Below are 16287 nucleotides of genomic sequence, written 5' to 3'. Positions count from 1 at the left end.
CTGGGTCTATGTTTGGTTTGTACTGCCTCAAATAAGATGTTGCTTTGGTTCATAAAGAAAATAGATTTCTATTTTAAGAATTGCCAAATTACTGTTTATCGAGTAATTATTTCCTCAACTTTAGTGCAACTTTAAATACTTTAAAAAAGGTATGTTTTTCCTCACTGATGTCTTGTTCTTCTCTCCACAGGCAGCAAGGCCAAAGACAGCGTTGGCTCAGGTAAGTTAGCTCTCTAGAAGCCAGACGGTGACATCAATACGGTTGGAGGAGTAAGAGGCTTAGTTACTTTACGGTGACAAGACACTTACGACTGATTAGAAAATGAGAGTTTGGCCTTAAACTGAGCAGAAAGATTAGTCTGTTGTCGCCGTATGGCCTTTAGCGCAACCGTGTTTGTATAGTGTGTGTGCGTGTGTGTGTGTGTGTGTGTGTGTGTGTGTGTGCGCGCAACAGAAAACGTAAATAATGTACTAATTGACCACAGTAAGAAAGGTACACAATGTACATTGTGTTATAGCCATAAGTAATATATTTATACAGGTAAAGGCACTTGCCTCCCATGTGAGTGTCCTGGGTTCGCTCCCCAGGAACTCAACCGTTAATATATTACTTATTTAATATATGATGATCATGATGATGTTTATCAGTGAGCTGGATACAATCCTACCTGGAGGGGAGGGAACAGATGGTGGAAGTAAACGGTACCCTATCCCCCCCCCTCACAGTGAGCTGTGGTGTTCCACAAGGAAGCATACTAGGACCGCTACTATTCCTAATTTATGCAAATGACATGTCGTCAGCTTGTGACTGCAACTTGTTCCTGTTTGCGGACGACTCAGCCCTGCTGGTCTCTGACAAGAACAAGTTACAGGTTGAAAAAGCCCTCAGCTCGGAACTAGGCAAAATCTGCATATGGCTCGCCGACAACAAACTATCATTACACATGGGCAAAACAGAGTCCATTCTCTTCGGCTCAAATAACAAACTCAGCAAGACCGACGGCTTCTCGGTTACAGTGGGTGACAATATTATCACAAGGAAAGATGAAATTACCTACCTGGGTTCCATCCTAGAGGCTAATCTTTCCTGTGACAAAATGGCATCCAATGTAATAAAAAAAGTCAACCAACGAACGCGATTCTTGTACCGGATCTCCTCTCTGGTAAACAAGAATACCCTGAAGACTCTAGCAGGAGCACTCATTCAAGGGTACTACGACTATGCTTGCACCTCATGGTACCAAAGCACCTCAAAGGCACTAAAAAACAAATTACAAACATCTCAAAACAAGCTAGTCAGACTACTACTTGACCTGACTCCTAGAACCCACCTCACCCCTGCCCACTTTGACAACCTAGGATGGCTTAGAGTAGACGACAGAGTACAGCAACTTGCAATGGGCCTGGTCTACAAGATACACTACGCGACCAAGGTACCCATGTACATGTCAAAATACTTCCCAAAGGTCAGTGAATACCACGATCACAACACCAGAGGGAGCTCCACAAATCATGTAAAACCCAGATTCGGCTCAAACAAGGGACTAAACACGTTTCGCAATTATGCCACATCAATGTGGAACGCCCTGCCTAAAGCTGTAAAGGAATGTGAATCACTACCCACCTTCAAAAACACTCTCAAAAAACACCTACGTGAGACTGCAATTCGAAACTGGCCCCTACAAATGTCCTAACCTAGTTGTACAGTAAATGACCAAGTAAGGCTTTGTCAATATTCCAATGTACAGTGTAAAATGTGTGTGTGTCCCCTACCCAAACCCCCCCCCCCCCACCTCCAATGTACAGCCCTCACCCAACCCACCCAACCCCACCCCACCAACCTCCTCCAATGTACAGTTTCTACGCCAAATGTATATACACTCCTTTTCTGGACACTTTTGTATCACAAACAGTACTGTATTTGCAAATCTGATATGTCATAAATGTATAGATGTAGCAGTACTGTCTATCTGTATGTCATGTATGTCATATATGTTATGATGAATTGAAAATGGGGGACCCTGGTGGAAACAAGACGAAAGTCTTTCTCTGGTCTGCATCCCCTTAACAATTGTATGTATTGAGATGTACTGTACTGTACCCATTCTGCAATCTGTTAATAAACTTTTCAATCAATTCAATCAATCAATCAATGATGATGATGATGATGATGAAGACTTTATTTCAGACTCAAGGTCCATATTACACATAATATGACTCCAATAAACGACACATACATTTAAACATCATGTTCCTCCGCAGAGCATGGAAGCAAGTAGTCACAAACAAATGGCTTGCACTAGTCCGTCTTGGGAGCTTAACACTTTGAGCGCCACGCCGGGTTTTCCTTTTTACCCGCTGAATGCCACCATCGGCGCCAATGTTAACGTTAATATAGCCTAATCTATGTTTTACATTATGGCTATGTGTCTAATCTGCCCATCGCATTATCAAAGGCTATTTTCCAGTCAGTGCTGTCAAGGCAGATTGTTTTTTTATCGCGTCGTTTCCGCTTCAGAGCATTTAGAAAAGCACCCGTTTTCAGATAAAAAAACAGCCCATTCTGGAGCATTCTATGAAAATCGTCTTTTACTGGAATATTCCAAAACGTTGATATTTGTCAGCCTTTTTATGAATCGTTTTCAAATAAACGCTAGATGATCAATATTATACGTGCACGCAAGCACATTCGAGCCGCGCACGGATAATCGCCCCGTTGATTTCCTCTCGGACTTTTACAGTGAAACCGAAAGCGGACATTTCACAAAACAGCTTATAACTTCATCAAACTTACTCTGATTATCCTAACACTGATAACATAGAGTCCTTACCTGACATCAGATGGTATCCAACTGGTATATTCCAATTCCTGATCACCATTCGAAAAAATCGATAAGTGTATGGATCCAACGCGATACAGTAGAACTCCATGATCAGCGGGGCTCTGATGTTCCAGAATTAACTGTGGTAACCCCGGCTGGATCAGTGGACTGGAAAATGTGGAGAATTTTTTTCCCCATTCATTTTCATTGAGTCCATTCCAAAATCACTTATGTCATCTGAGAGACGACAGGGGGCGCTTTTTTCCACAATGATCGCCGGCGCCGCTCGGTTATACTCGGGTAGGCTCGGGTGATGCAATATGATTTCAGATCGCTAAAAAAAAAGAAAAAAAAAATTCCGAGAAATCTCGTGAGTGGCTTTCAACCACCTATAAAAAAACACGAGATATCTCGTGAGTGGCACGGAAAGTGTTAAGGAGGATCCTAAATGCTACCTGCAATTTTTGAATTTTTGCTGTGCTATAATTAGACCATAGGTGTGCAGTATAAAATGGAGTACAATGGTAGGGCGTTAGGTCACGTGACAGAATGCGGACGCTAGGAAGAATTCTACAAAATAACACAGAAGTACAAATATAAATATCCACTCTGTGCCAAATATATGACAATACATTTTACATTTCAACATTAAAATATACGTTTATGTGTTTTGTTTTAAAGTTTTGTATTATTTGATCAATGTCCGTTTTAATAATAATAAGTTATGAGATCATTAAAACAGTGACAGACCCGTAGAACGTAAATTACACATATATTTGAATATTATATTATTCATTGGATTAGCATAATATTTTCAGATTTTCTTTTTTTTATGTCAAGCATTATAGTCTCTATCATCCCTGAAAATGTCATTACAATGTGACCAACCTATATTAAGCTATTAAGGAAAGTATGTCAAAAGTAGTGGTAAAAAAGGTGCATTTGGTGCCATTCCTGAACACAGCTGTTCCATTGACATAATGCAGTGAGGTGCGTGGCCTTTTTGAACCCGTCTTGGTTCACAAAAAGTGTTGTATCTCTGCAATTGTAGGACCTATCTTCACGAAACAAAGTGCGTTGTGCTTCTTAGAGTCTGTTCTATAACATTGTCAATTGTACCAGCAGAAGCAATGTTTAAAATTGGTCCCTAACACCCTAACAATAGGCTCTGAACAGGCTTATTTTCACACTGTCTGTAAACATAACATTTCCGTGTCAATGAATCCAAAATGACAATGTGGTTAGAAGTGTTGGAGAAAATAAAAGCTAGCATATAATGGTAGTGTCTGGTTAGGAGCGAGGGATAATGGATGGATTATCCAATGGGGGGTCCGGGAGGGGGGGGTACGAGCTAGAGCATGTGTGTAGGGTATTAGATAGCAGGTATTGGGGGTATATCCTGTATAAGACATTTAACTATATGGTGATTTCATTGGATGTGCACTGTTAATAATGCTTGTATATCTTATCGTGTGTTGTCATGTTTGTTTATGTTTGTTTAAAAAATAATAAAAAAATAAAATACAAAAAAAACAAAAATTTCCGTGCCAGCATATTGGCCTGTGCATACAGTTTGCAGCACTGGCGCTGCACATCAGCATCATCACTCATGCCATCAGTGATATTGTGACCCAAATATCGCACACTCTTCACCACATCTAGAGCGCAGTCAGACAGCAAGAAGGAGGGAAACTTTTGCTTCTGGTCCTCCTTAGTTTTCACTATCATAACAACACTCTTGTTGGGTTGAATTTGATATCATGTTGTATATACCATACACAGAGCAGATTTTAAGCAATTGCTGTAAACCAGCACTATAGGGGGACAGTATGACTAAATCATCAGCATAGATCAGATGGTTTATAAGGCTCTCCCCCACCATACATCCAGTCTTACATTCCCTTAGTTTAGTGGAGAGGTCATCCATATATACATTGAACAGGAAGGGAGACAAAATCCCGCCCTGTCTTACTCCATACCCACATTAAAATGAGCTGACATAGAGTTACCCCATTTAACTTGTATAAGCTGATGGGCATACCAAAATGCTAAAATCCTAACTGTGACCTTAGGAACCCCTCTTTGGGACAGTTTATGGAACAGTATGTTATGATTTATTTATTTATATCGAATAAAATAAATAGAATATTTATTTTAAATATATATTTCGTTATAGATTTTATAGCTATATTTCGCTATAGTGTTTGCCTTGATCTATGATCTTGTTTTGAGTTTATTTTCTAGACCATGTTGACACGTATTTTGTTCATATATCATTATGGACATTGATGAGATGGGAGTGGAACTTTGTACAAGCCCTTTGGGCTTCGTTCCCTCCTAGCACTGTTTTTTTTTTTTTTTTTTATAATAATGTGCTAAATAAATAAACTAAACTGAACTAATACATACACATTGTACATTTTTGTAAATGTGTCAATATATAACTTATGGCTATAACATAATGTACAATATGTACCTTTTTCCTGTCGTCAATAAGTACTTTATTTACATATTTTACGTAAGATTGGGCTGGCGTGTGTGCGTGCTTGCATGTGTGTGTGCCGTGCAGACAGTAGCTATATACATGTTTGACCACAATGAAGAATTAAAACATTTTGGTTTTCAAAAAAGCCAGGTAATATTGTAAAATGCTCTCTAAAGTGCTTGTGTGTGTGTGTGTGTGTGTGTGTGTGTGTGTGTGTGTGTGTGTGTGTGTGTGTGTGTGTGTGTGTGTGTGTGTGTGTGTGTGTGTGTGTGTGTGTGTGTGTGTGTGTGTGTGTGTGTGTGTGTGTGTGTGTGTGTGTGTGTGTGTGTGTGTGTGTTCCTGCAGTGGCTGAGAAGACACACGGGGCCATGGGGAACATTGCTGCTGCCACTGGTCTCGTGAAGAAGGACGAGTTCCCCGTAAGCGTAAGCACCACCCCATCTGTGATTTTTTTTTATTATAACTCTTATTCCACATCTTTACTCGTTATTGCCCGCCAATCTAATAACGCCAACAACGAGTTTACTCGTTTTTATAATCGTTATTTCCTTTATTCGCTATTGGCATTCATAATTCATCCAGGAAGGCTCCGGGGACCAGCTGGACCCTGTCTGATATTTCAACGCCTCAATACCGCCTCCTGGTGGATTTCGGGCGAGTTGCACTCTACTCTAAACCGGATGTGGTGCTCTCTGCATCGGGGGAAATCCTCTGGCAGAGATATCTTGTTATGTTGATCAAGACAAACACTTGAGTGCATTTGATCGCTTTCGAGACGCAAGAATCAATATGCTTTCAGCGTTTATTGCGTCATACAAACGGAAAAAATGGGACGGGGCCTATAACTCGCATTCTAGGAATTACTGCTATACACTCCAAAAACATACGTATATTCACGACGGTACTACCACGACAATGTATGAATGGAAAAATATAACGTTCCCACATCCGGAAAGATAGATACCCGATGTTGAATGGGCCATAGTAATGTCGATATAGCTATATAATATTTAAAAAGTTATAGCCCTGCAAAGAAGGTGAGCGACTCCATAGGCTTACAGCACTGGCAGAGAGTGGTATATGATGGGCAAACTGTGTGGCACAGAATGTGTTAAAGACTCTCATTCACAGTGGAAGTGATTGGGATTGACATTACAAATGTAAATACATGGACTGTCCAAAAAATAGACTCTTTCTATGCTTAGTCCACTGTGATGCCTGGTGGTGCTGATGTGGAAATGATTCACTTAAATCAAATCAAATCAAGTTTATTTGTATGGTCCGACAACACACGTTAATGTCCCCATGGGCCGGACACGTCTTCTTTAACATTTTCAGCGCCAGCCATTACCCTTATCCCTGTAGCTAATGCGCCAGCTTTCCATAGCCTATTTTCACTGTGCATCACTATGTTTGGAGAGCTATATCTATATTCTATATTATAGCTATGGAGACAATACTATGGTCATTTGACAGTCACTTTCTCCTGTCGAACATGCAAGAAAGAGATACATTTTTCATGTATATGTTCACGCGTCATCCCGTGGTGAATATTGTATAGTTTAGGAGTGATCTGGGCTAATTCCTGAAAAGCTGAGTTATAGGGCACTATGTGAATTTTGCTAAAGTCGTTGGCGTTTCTCGCCTGGACACGCGACTATTTCCAAATCAAATGTATATAATAGGTATTATGTTTCATCATGAATGCATCAAAGATCAAAGGGGGGGGGGAGTTTTTTGATGATCTGATCGTCATTAACGGCATTCGTTTTTAACACCACACACGCTGACCAGCTGGATCGATATGAAATCATTGTAGGATCAAGGTGGAATTTATGTTAGATAGTCCTTACCTTTGATCGGGGGTATTCCAAAAAGAATATTCCAATTGTCTGATCGCGATTTCCAGTATTGGTGTCCATCGGGTCCCCGACATAATCCGGCACAACACATGCATCGAGGGGCCATGGACGCGTTTCAATGTGATTGGGTGAAGCGTTCGACTTGCCTGGACCAAATTCTCCGTCCGGAGGACATTAGATGTGACACAGGGTCTGGAACAGGGTTTCAAAGGGTGGGCAATACTGCCACCTAGCTGGATTTGGCCGGTACTGCACTTTTGGCGTCTCAGTATGGCTTTCAGCGGTATAGGTCTGTGAGTGTAATATTGATATTAAAATCTAATAAAAGAAAAAACAATCTAAAAACTTAATATTACCTTTTTGGCGCCCAACGGTTGGCGAGCAAATACGTAATATTACGTGATTGGGCGTGAATGAGTTAAACAAGTCAAGAAGAAACATCACAATAAATCAAGAACAAAACAAAAACACCATAAAGTCCAATTTCTTTTTAAATAAATGCAACACTCCCAGACATAAGGAAAAACTCACTAAAACATAGCAATAGGAAAAAATGCACCACGGGAAATGTGGAGGAGAGAAACCTTAGAAGGGCCGTTCAAGGGGGGATCTCCCTTCTTAGATGTCAGTGATAGTAGTGTTGCAATAAAACAGGCGAAACAGTTGGTAAGCATGCACTCTGTTACGTGCCCCCGTGGGGAGACGCAACACTAGGCCACAGACAGGGTAGGTGAGGGTGCAGTGACACAAAACGCCAGAGACAGATTGAAATAAATAATAATATTTATTTCACAAATGAGGATCAGCAACACAGAGAGCAAAGAGGACCTACCAGTGAGCACCAAATAATATCAAAAGGAAACAAAAACCCTCCCCCCCTTTACAGGCGCGGACGCCCCAAAGTACAGGAGGTGGTGCTCACTCTAAAGCTGGTGTCTTTAACAGTAGTTCTCCTACGTGATGCAGAATGTAGACCCAGGGTATCTTCCTGCCCTCAATGTCCCTGTGTGCGAAACAAAAGATTAATAACAAGAAAAACAATCACCATAGGCTGGGTGACAAACAAATATACAAAGGATTAAGGTTAGACAGAAATGTACTACAAACACCAAAATACACAAGGATTCCAATAAAGAACTATTCACCAAATAGTTCTTCCTCAAAAGCACACAGCTCTACAATTACAATAATGCTCCAAAAGCCACAGTTCTACAATAAGGCTGAACCCAAAAGATATCTCTTAACCTAACTAACAGCACAAAGTGCCAGAGCCTTCACCAGCTCTATTACCACACAAACGGAGAGAGCTCTACCTACAAAAGCACAGAGACATAGTTACCACCAACACAGACCAAACGAACCAGGGAGCTAACTAACACTGAAACAAAAAGGGTATATGAAGGGAGAGTGGATGTTGATTGCAGAACGAGTCTCAGCTGCCGCTGCACCGGGGTGAGTTGCTGATTGACCAGCTGCTGCTGCAACTGGGAACCTGAGAGTGGGATATGTAGACACAAGAGGGAGACAAGACAACAACAAACAAAACATGCCTATATATACAACATAAGATACATTACTCCCTCTATATACATACATAAGGACACCGTCCGTAACACACTCATATGTGTAATGACACAGATAAGTGCATGCAATAGCAACTGAACATTTTGAAAGATTAAAAATAGAGCTGATGGCGGATCTATTTGAGGCATGGGGGCGGCACAGAGAGGGTTAACCCTTTCACTGCCACACGACAAAGGGTTAACCCTTTCACAACCACACTTCAGTGTTAACCCTTTCACTACCACACTACAGAAGGTTAACCTTCTGTAGTGTGGTTGTGAAAGGGTTAACCATTTGTCATGTGTCAGTGAAAGGGTTAACCTTCTGTATTGACACAGTGAAGGGGTTAACCCTTTGGTAGTGTTAGTGAAAGGGTTAAAAAACATATTCTCATGAATCGGCTCGTACAAAAAGTTGCCCAACAATTCTTAGTTCAATTCTGTGACTTTGCAGTTAAGTTAATGTCATAGTTAGGTTAAGGTTAAAGGAACACGCCAACACTATGGGAAATACGCTTACCGTCTTCTCCAGAGACAAGTCTGCTTTCATTCATTTGTGTTAAGCTAGGCTGTGCAGCCGGATAGCTTTCTATTCAATCCACAGAGAGGACAAGAAAATAGTTCTTGTCTGACTCTGGAGAAGACAGTAAGAGGATTTACCATAATGTTGGTGTGTTCCTTTAAAGTTATGGTTATGGTTGTGGTTAGTGTTAGGGTTAGGGTTATTATAAGGGGTGGAGTTAGGCGGTTAGGTGGCCGAGCGGAGATTGCGTTCGTCACCAACCCCGGAGCTGTGAGCTGGATTCGCCTGTTCGAATCCAGCTCACAGCTCCGGGGTTGTCACCAGCTTGGCTGGCCGTCTGCACTAATACAATTGGCTGTATTAGAGGGTGGGAGAAGCTGGCGGGGTGGGTCCGGGTCGTTGTAAAACAGCGACTCCTACAGTTCGGTCGGGGCGCCTGCTAAGCGCGGATAGGACTTGAGGGGGATAGTGTGATCCTCCCACACGCTACGCCCTCTCGATGAGAATCCGCGCTGCCAGGTGAAAAGAAGCGGTGATTGGCTGGACGTGTGTCGGAGGAAGCACGTGGTAGCCTCCACTCTCCCAGATGATCTGACTGTGGGGGGTAAGTGCGCAGCGACCAGGAAGGGACTGGGAATTGGCATACGACTAACATTGGGATGGGAGAAAAATCGGAGGAAAATGGAGGGGGAAAAAGACAAAAAAATAAAAATAAGGGGTGGAGTTGCAGTTCCTTGCTCACTCACCAAGTTGAAAGTCGGCAGTCATGAGAACAGAGTCAAAACAGTTAGGGGTTAAATGTCTCCCTCAAGGACACTTTGACACGTCCGGAATCAAACCAGAAACCATCTGATTACCATCCAGACGACCGCTCTACCTCCTGAGCTACTGTCGCCCCCAGGCAGGTGCCACATAATGACCTCTCTGATCTCTCTGTGGGACTATCAGCTCTCCTCCAACCCAGTCACACCCTGCCGACCTTAGCCAAGGTCACTGATATCTGTGTCCCTGTTTCCTATCAGTTAAAACACACGCGTGCGCGCACACACACACACACACACACACACACACACACACACACACACACACACACACACACACACACACACACACACACCACAGAGCGTCTGGGGTGCCAGGCAGAAAAGAAGAGAGGGGAGGGGAAGAAAAGAGAAGAGGAGAGGAGAGGAGAGGAGAGGAGAGGAGACAAAACAAGGTTAAGAGTGGACAGGTAAAGAGGAGAGGGGAGGAAGATGGCAGTGGAGAGGAGAGGAGAGAAGGGTAGAGGAGAGAAGATGAGAGGAGGAGAGAGGAGATGAGGGGATAGGGGAGGAGGGGAGTGGATAGAAGAGGAGTGTAGAGGAGGAGAGAGGAGAGCTGGGTAGAGGAGAGAAGAGGAGGGGAGAGGAGAGGAGTGTATAGGAAAGGAAAGGAGGGGATAGGAGTGGAGAGGAAAGGAGGGGAGAGTAGAGCAGATGAGAGGCGAGGAGAGGAGTGAAGAGGAGAGGAGAGGAGGAGAGCAGAGGAAAGGAGGAGAGAAGGAGAGTGGGGAGTAATGGAGGCAACAGGAGAGGAGGGGATAGGAAAGGATAGGAGAGCAGAGGCAAGGAGAGGAAAGGAGAGGAGGAGAGCAGAGGCAAGGAGAGGAAAGGAGAGGAGGAGAGCAGAGGCAAGGAGAGGAAAGGAGAGGAGGAGAGCAGAGGCAAGGAGAGGAGTGGAGAGGAAAGGAGGATATGAGGAGAGTGGGGAGGAGAGGAGAGGAGGATAAGACTGATAGTTTCCACAAAAGATATGGAACGGAGGTGTGGACCTTTAAGTCATTTCAGTATTTTGCCTAATAAATGGTAAATGGACTACATTTATATAACAGCTTTTATCCAAAGTGCCTTACAACATATGCAGCACACGGCGGAGGCAATGTGCAATATGCTGACCTGCTCATCGGGAGCAGTTAGTTAAGTGTCTTGCTCCAGGACACATCAAAACACTTCCCAGAGGAGCCGGAATCGAACTGGGAACCTTCTGATTACCAGACGACCTGAGCCCATAGTCTCTTGCGCCCTACATTGCCCTGACTATCCTGTCCTCTCCTTTAAACACACTCTACATTGACCACGTAGCGGCCAGAGCGCTGTGCTCCAACTCTCTTGCAGGCTTCATCTCTCTCACACTTTGGATGCACAGCGGCCACCTGCCGTCTGCAGGTCTGTCAGTGATGCAGAATGGTCTTCCTCCTGCCCTGTGCCCTCCTGCCCTGTACCCTCCTGCCCTGTACCCTCCTGCTCCCAGAGCAGGACCCTTTCCTCTGACGCACGCATCTAGTAAATATCCCCATCTGGTCTAAGAGGCTTCTTCAAGGTCATCTCTGTGGGGTACAACTTGGTTCTCATATCAGTGCAGTCCGACAAAATACCGCAGACCCGCTGCTATAGCCTTATATCACCATACTCATCACATTCCTCTACTATATACTGTTATATCACCATACTCATCACATTCCTCTACTATATACTGTTATATCACCATACTCATCACATTCCTCTACTATATACTGTTATATCACCATACTCATCACATTCCTCTACTATATACTGTTATATCACCATACTCATCACATTCCTCTACTATACAGTTATATGACCATATTCATCACATTCCTCTACTATACAGTATACACTATAAAACCATACTCATCACATTCCTCTACTACTATATATACAGTTATATCACCATACTCATCACATTCCTCTACTACTATATATACAGTTATATCACCATACTCATCACATTCCTCTACTATATACTCTTTTGCTGAAGGGGGCTCTTAAAATTTGCACGTTCGTATGTGAACCACTGTAGCAATATTGTTCTCATACAGTGCAATTATGATCCCATTGTACCACCCCATACAGACTACAGTGGTCTACCTGCATGGTATGTTAGTTGTTTTGTTAGTCTTGTCTTAGCACTGTGTCCATGCTAATCGTGTCTGGTGGGCTTACAGTTATAATGCTGGCCGTGATGGGAGAACAGGGGATTATGGTCTGTTCCACTGTGGCCTAATTGACTTAATTAGCGCAGTGTTTAAAAATAAATATGCTGTGACCCACTAGCTTAATTTCCAGGCAACCAGAGTCACAGGTGCTGTATTACAAAGCAAACCGGATACTTTTAATACAGGACGTGATTTTTACCCTTTGAGGTCTATTCTACAATCTCACACATGAGATTAGAATTTTGAGAACTGAACATGTCACAATGGCTACTGCCCATATATGGGTATCGTTTGGGAATTATTTTTGTTCTCTCTTTCTCTCTCACTCTCTAAAATGAGCGTGGGTAATCCACTCCCCTTAGAATTTGGTTCTTTATTGAAACAGTAGGAAGGCTAAGAGGGAGACAGAGGAGAGAATGTTCTTTATTGAGACAGCAGGGAGACTGAGAGGTTGATATAGGAGAGAAGACACAGGAGAGAAGGTTCTTTATTGAGACAGCAGGGAGACTGAGAGGTAGATATAGGAGAGAAGACACAGGAGAGAAGGTTCTTTATTGAGACAGCAAGAAGGCTGAGAGGAAGACAGAGTAGGAGAGAAGGTTCTTTATTGAGGCAGTAGGAAGGCTGAGAGGGAGACAGAGGAGAGAAGGTTCTTTATTGAGACAGTGGGAAGGCTGACAGGGAGAGAGGAGAGAAGGTTCTTAGTTGATACCGTTGAAAAGCTGAGAGAGAGACAGAGGACAGAAGGTTCTTTATTGAGACAGTTGGAAGGCTGATTTAGAGACAGATGACAGAAGGTTCTTTATTGGGACAGTTAGAAGGCTGATGGGGAGACAGGGGAGAGAAGGTTCTTTAATGAGACAGTTGGAAGGCTGACAGGGAGACATGGGAGAGAAGGTTCTTTATTGAGACAGTTGAAAGGCTGATAGAGAGACAGAGGACAGAAGGTTCTTTATTGAGACAGTTGGAAGGCTGATGGGGAGACAGGGGAGAGAAGGTTATTTAATGAGACAGTTGGAAGGCTGACAGATGAGAGAAGGTTCTTTATTGAGACAGTTGGAAGGCTGACAGGGAGACAGAGGAGAGAAGGTTCTTTATTGAGACAGCAGGGAGACTGAGAGGTAGATATCGGAGAGAAGACACAGGAGAGAAGGTTCTTTATTGAGACAGCAAGAAGGCTGAGAGGAAGACAGAGTAGGAGAGAAGGTTCTTTATTGAGGCAGTAGAAAGGCTGAGAGGGAGACAGATGAGAGAAGGTTATTTATTGAGGCAGTTGGAAGGCTGACAGGGAGACAGAGGACAGAAGGTTCTTAGTTGATACCGTTGAAAAGCTGAGAGAGAGAGACAGAGGACAGAAGGTTCTTTATTGAGACAGTTGGAAGGCTGATTTAGAGACAGAGGACAGAAGGTTCTTTATTGGGACAGTTAGAAGGCTGACAGGGATACAGAGGATAGAAGGTTCTTTATTGAGACAGTTGGAAGGCTGACAGGGAGACAGAGGAGAGAAGGTTCTTTATTGAGACAGCAGGGAGACTGAGAGGTAGATATAGGAGAGAAGACACAGGAGAGAAGGTTCTTTATTGAGACAGCAGGGAGACTGAGAGGTAGATATAGGAGAGAAGACACAGGAGAGAAGGTTCTTTATTGAGACAGCAAGAAGGCTGAGAGGAAGACAGAGTAGGAGAGAAGGTTCTTTATTGAGGCAGTAGGAAGGCTGAGAGGGAGACAGAGGAGAGAAGGTTATTTATTGAGACAGTGGGAAGGCTGGCAGGGAGACAGAGGACAGAATGTTCTGTATTGAGACAGTGGGAAGGCTGACAGGGAGACAGAGGAGAGAAGGTTATTTATTAAGACAGTTGGAAGGCTGACAGGGAGACAGAGGACAGACTGTTCTTTATTGAGACAGTTGTAAGGCTGACAGGGAGACAGAGGACAGAATGTTCTGTATTGAGACAGTGGGAAGGCTGACAGGGAGACAGAGGAGAGAAGGTTCTTTATTGAGACAGTTGGAAGGCTGACAGGGAGACAGAGGACAGAAGGTTCTTAGTTGATACCGTTGAAAAGCTGAGAGAGAGACAGAGGACAGAAGGTTCTTTATTGAGACAGTTGGAAGGCTGATTTAGAGGCAGAGGACAGAAGGTTCTTTATTGGGACAGTTAGAAGGCTGACAGGGATACAGAGGATAGAAGGTTCTTTATTGAGACAGTTGGAAGGCTGATAGAGAGACAGAGGACAGAAGGTTCTTTATTGAGACAGTTGGAAGGCTGATGGGGAGACAGGGGAGAGAAGGTTCTTTAATGAGACAGTTGGAAGGCTGACAGGGAGACAGGGGAGAGAAGGTTATTTAATGAGACAGTTGGAAGGCGGACAGACGAGAGAAGGTTCTTTATTGAGACAGTTGGAAGGCTGACAGGGAGACAGAGGAGATAAGGTTCTGTATTGAGACAGTTGGAAGGCTGATGGGGAGACAGAGGAGAGAAGGTTCTGTATTGAGACAGTTGGAAGGCTGACGGGGAGACAGAGGAGAGAAGGTTCTTTATTGAGACAGTTGGAAGGCTGAGAGAGAGGGGACAGAAGGTTCTTTAGTGAGACAGTTGGAAGGCTGATAGAGAGACAGAGGACAGAAGTTTTTTTATTGAGACAGTTGGAAGGCTGACAGGGAGACAGGAGAGAAGGTTCTTTATTGAGACAGTTGGAAGGCTGACAGAGGAGAGAAGGTTCTTTATTGAGACAGTTGGAAGGCTGACGGGGAGACAGAGGAGAGAAGGTTCTTTATTGAGACAGTTGGAAGGCTGACACGGAGACAAAGTAGAGAAGGTTCTGCATTGAGACAGTTGGAAGGCTGACAGGGAGACAGGAGAGAAGGTTCTTTATTGAGACAGTTGGAAGGCTGACGGGGAGACAGAGGAGAGAAGGTTCTTTATTGAGACAGTTGGAAGGCTGACGGGGATACAGAGGAGAGAAGGTTCTTTATTGAGACAGTTGGAAGGCTGACAGGGAGACAGAGGAGAGAAGGTTCTTTATTGAGACAGTTGGAAGGCTGATGGGGAGACAGAGGAGATAAGGTTATTTATTGAGACAGTTGGAAGGCTGATGAGGAGACAGATGAGAGAGGGTTCTTTTTAGAAACAGTTGGAAGGCTGACAGGGAGACAGAAGAGAGAGGGTTCTTTTTAGAGACAGTTGGAAGGCTGACAGGGAGACAGAAGAGAGAGGGTTCTTTTTAGAGACAGTTGGAAGGCTGACAGGGAGACAGAAGAGAGAGGGTTCTTTTTAGAGACAGTTGGAAGGCTGACAGGGAGACAGAGGAGGGAGACGCAGGACAGGCGGCTCTGGCGAGATTCAATCCCAGGCCGGCAGTGATACCTGTGGTTCCAGGGGACAGGGGCACCAGGCTTTGACATTTAAACATGAGAAATCATTATACCCGAAAGAGGCTGATATCAATCTTCCACTGTCCAGTCATTTGATAATCCATGTTTTTCTTCATGATACAAGCGTTTGGTTTTAGTTTTTTCTTTTTTCAATATTGATAGAAATTCTGTAGTTGTAAATTAAACTCTTCTCTTTCACTTCTCTCTCTCTCTCTCTCTCTCTATCTCTCTCTCTCTCAGCCTGAGGAGTATGGGCAGGAGGCCATGGAGGGCCAAGGAGAGGCGATGCTGGAGCCAGAAGGGACATATGATGACACCCAGCAGGTAATGAGGCCCAAACAAAAATGGCTGTTCCACAGTCTGGCTTCTGTATGGTTGTCACCAGTCAACAGTTAACAAACAATACATGATCTCATTTATATACCAGTAGTCATCAGAATTTATAAATCATTAGCTAACAGTTTGGTATCGATCGATTCATTGTTAACATAACAAATAGCTAATGTATATAGGTATAGCTGTCCTGTAGCCTGCAGTGTGTTTTATTTTGATCTACACTTTCTTTTTATTTTATTTTTTACATTATGAAATGTTTTTTGAACTTCCAACTAACATTCTTCACAAAAAATGTATAGAACATTAACAAACACACCCACAACACCATC

The 16287-nt window shown here is 43.3% G+C and overlaps 1 protein-coding gene across 1 annotated transcript in view; it reads left to right on the top strand.

Moving 5' to 3' along the window:
- Nucleotides 1-16287, top strand: part of sncb (synuclein, beta) — a gene marked incomplete at its 5' end in the record, with an annotated part of 30151 nt that overhangs the window by 10013 nt on the left and 3851 nt on the right. Inside the window, 3 exons of the mRNA XM_084332163.1 lie at nt 191-220; nt 5653-5732; nt 15863-15946. Coding sequence (XP_084188289.1) covers nt 191-220; nt 5653-5732; nt 15863-15946 — 194 coding nt within the window. The remainder of the gene's footprint in view (nt 1-190; nt 221-5652; nt 5733-15862; nt 15947-16287) is intronic.

Source organism: Notolepis coatsorum (assembly GCF_963971535.1).
Source record: "Notolepis coatsorum genome assembly, chromosome: 16".
Taxonomy (NCBI): Eukaryota; Metazoa; Chordata; class Actinopteri; order Aulopiformes; family Paralepididae; genus Notolepis; species Notolepis coatsorum.
The sequence above is the reverse complement of the archived record's forward strand: the minus strand, read 5'-3'. Positions and strand labels throughout refer to the sequence as shown.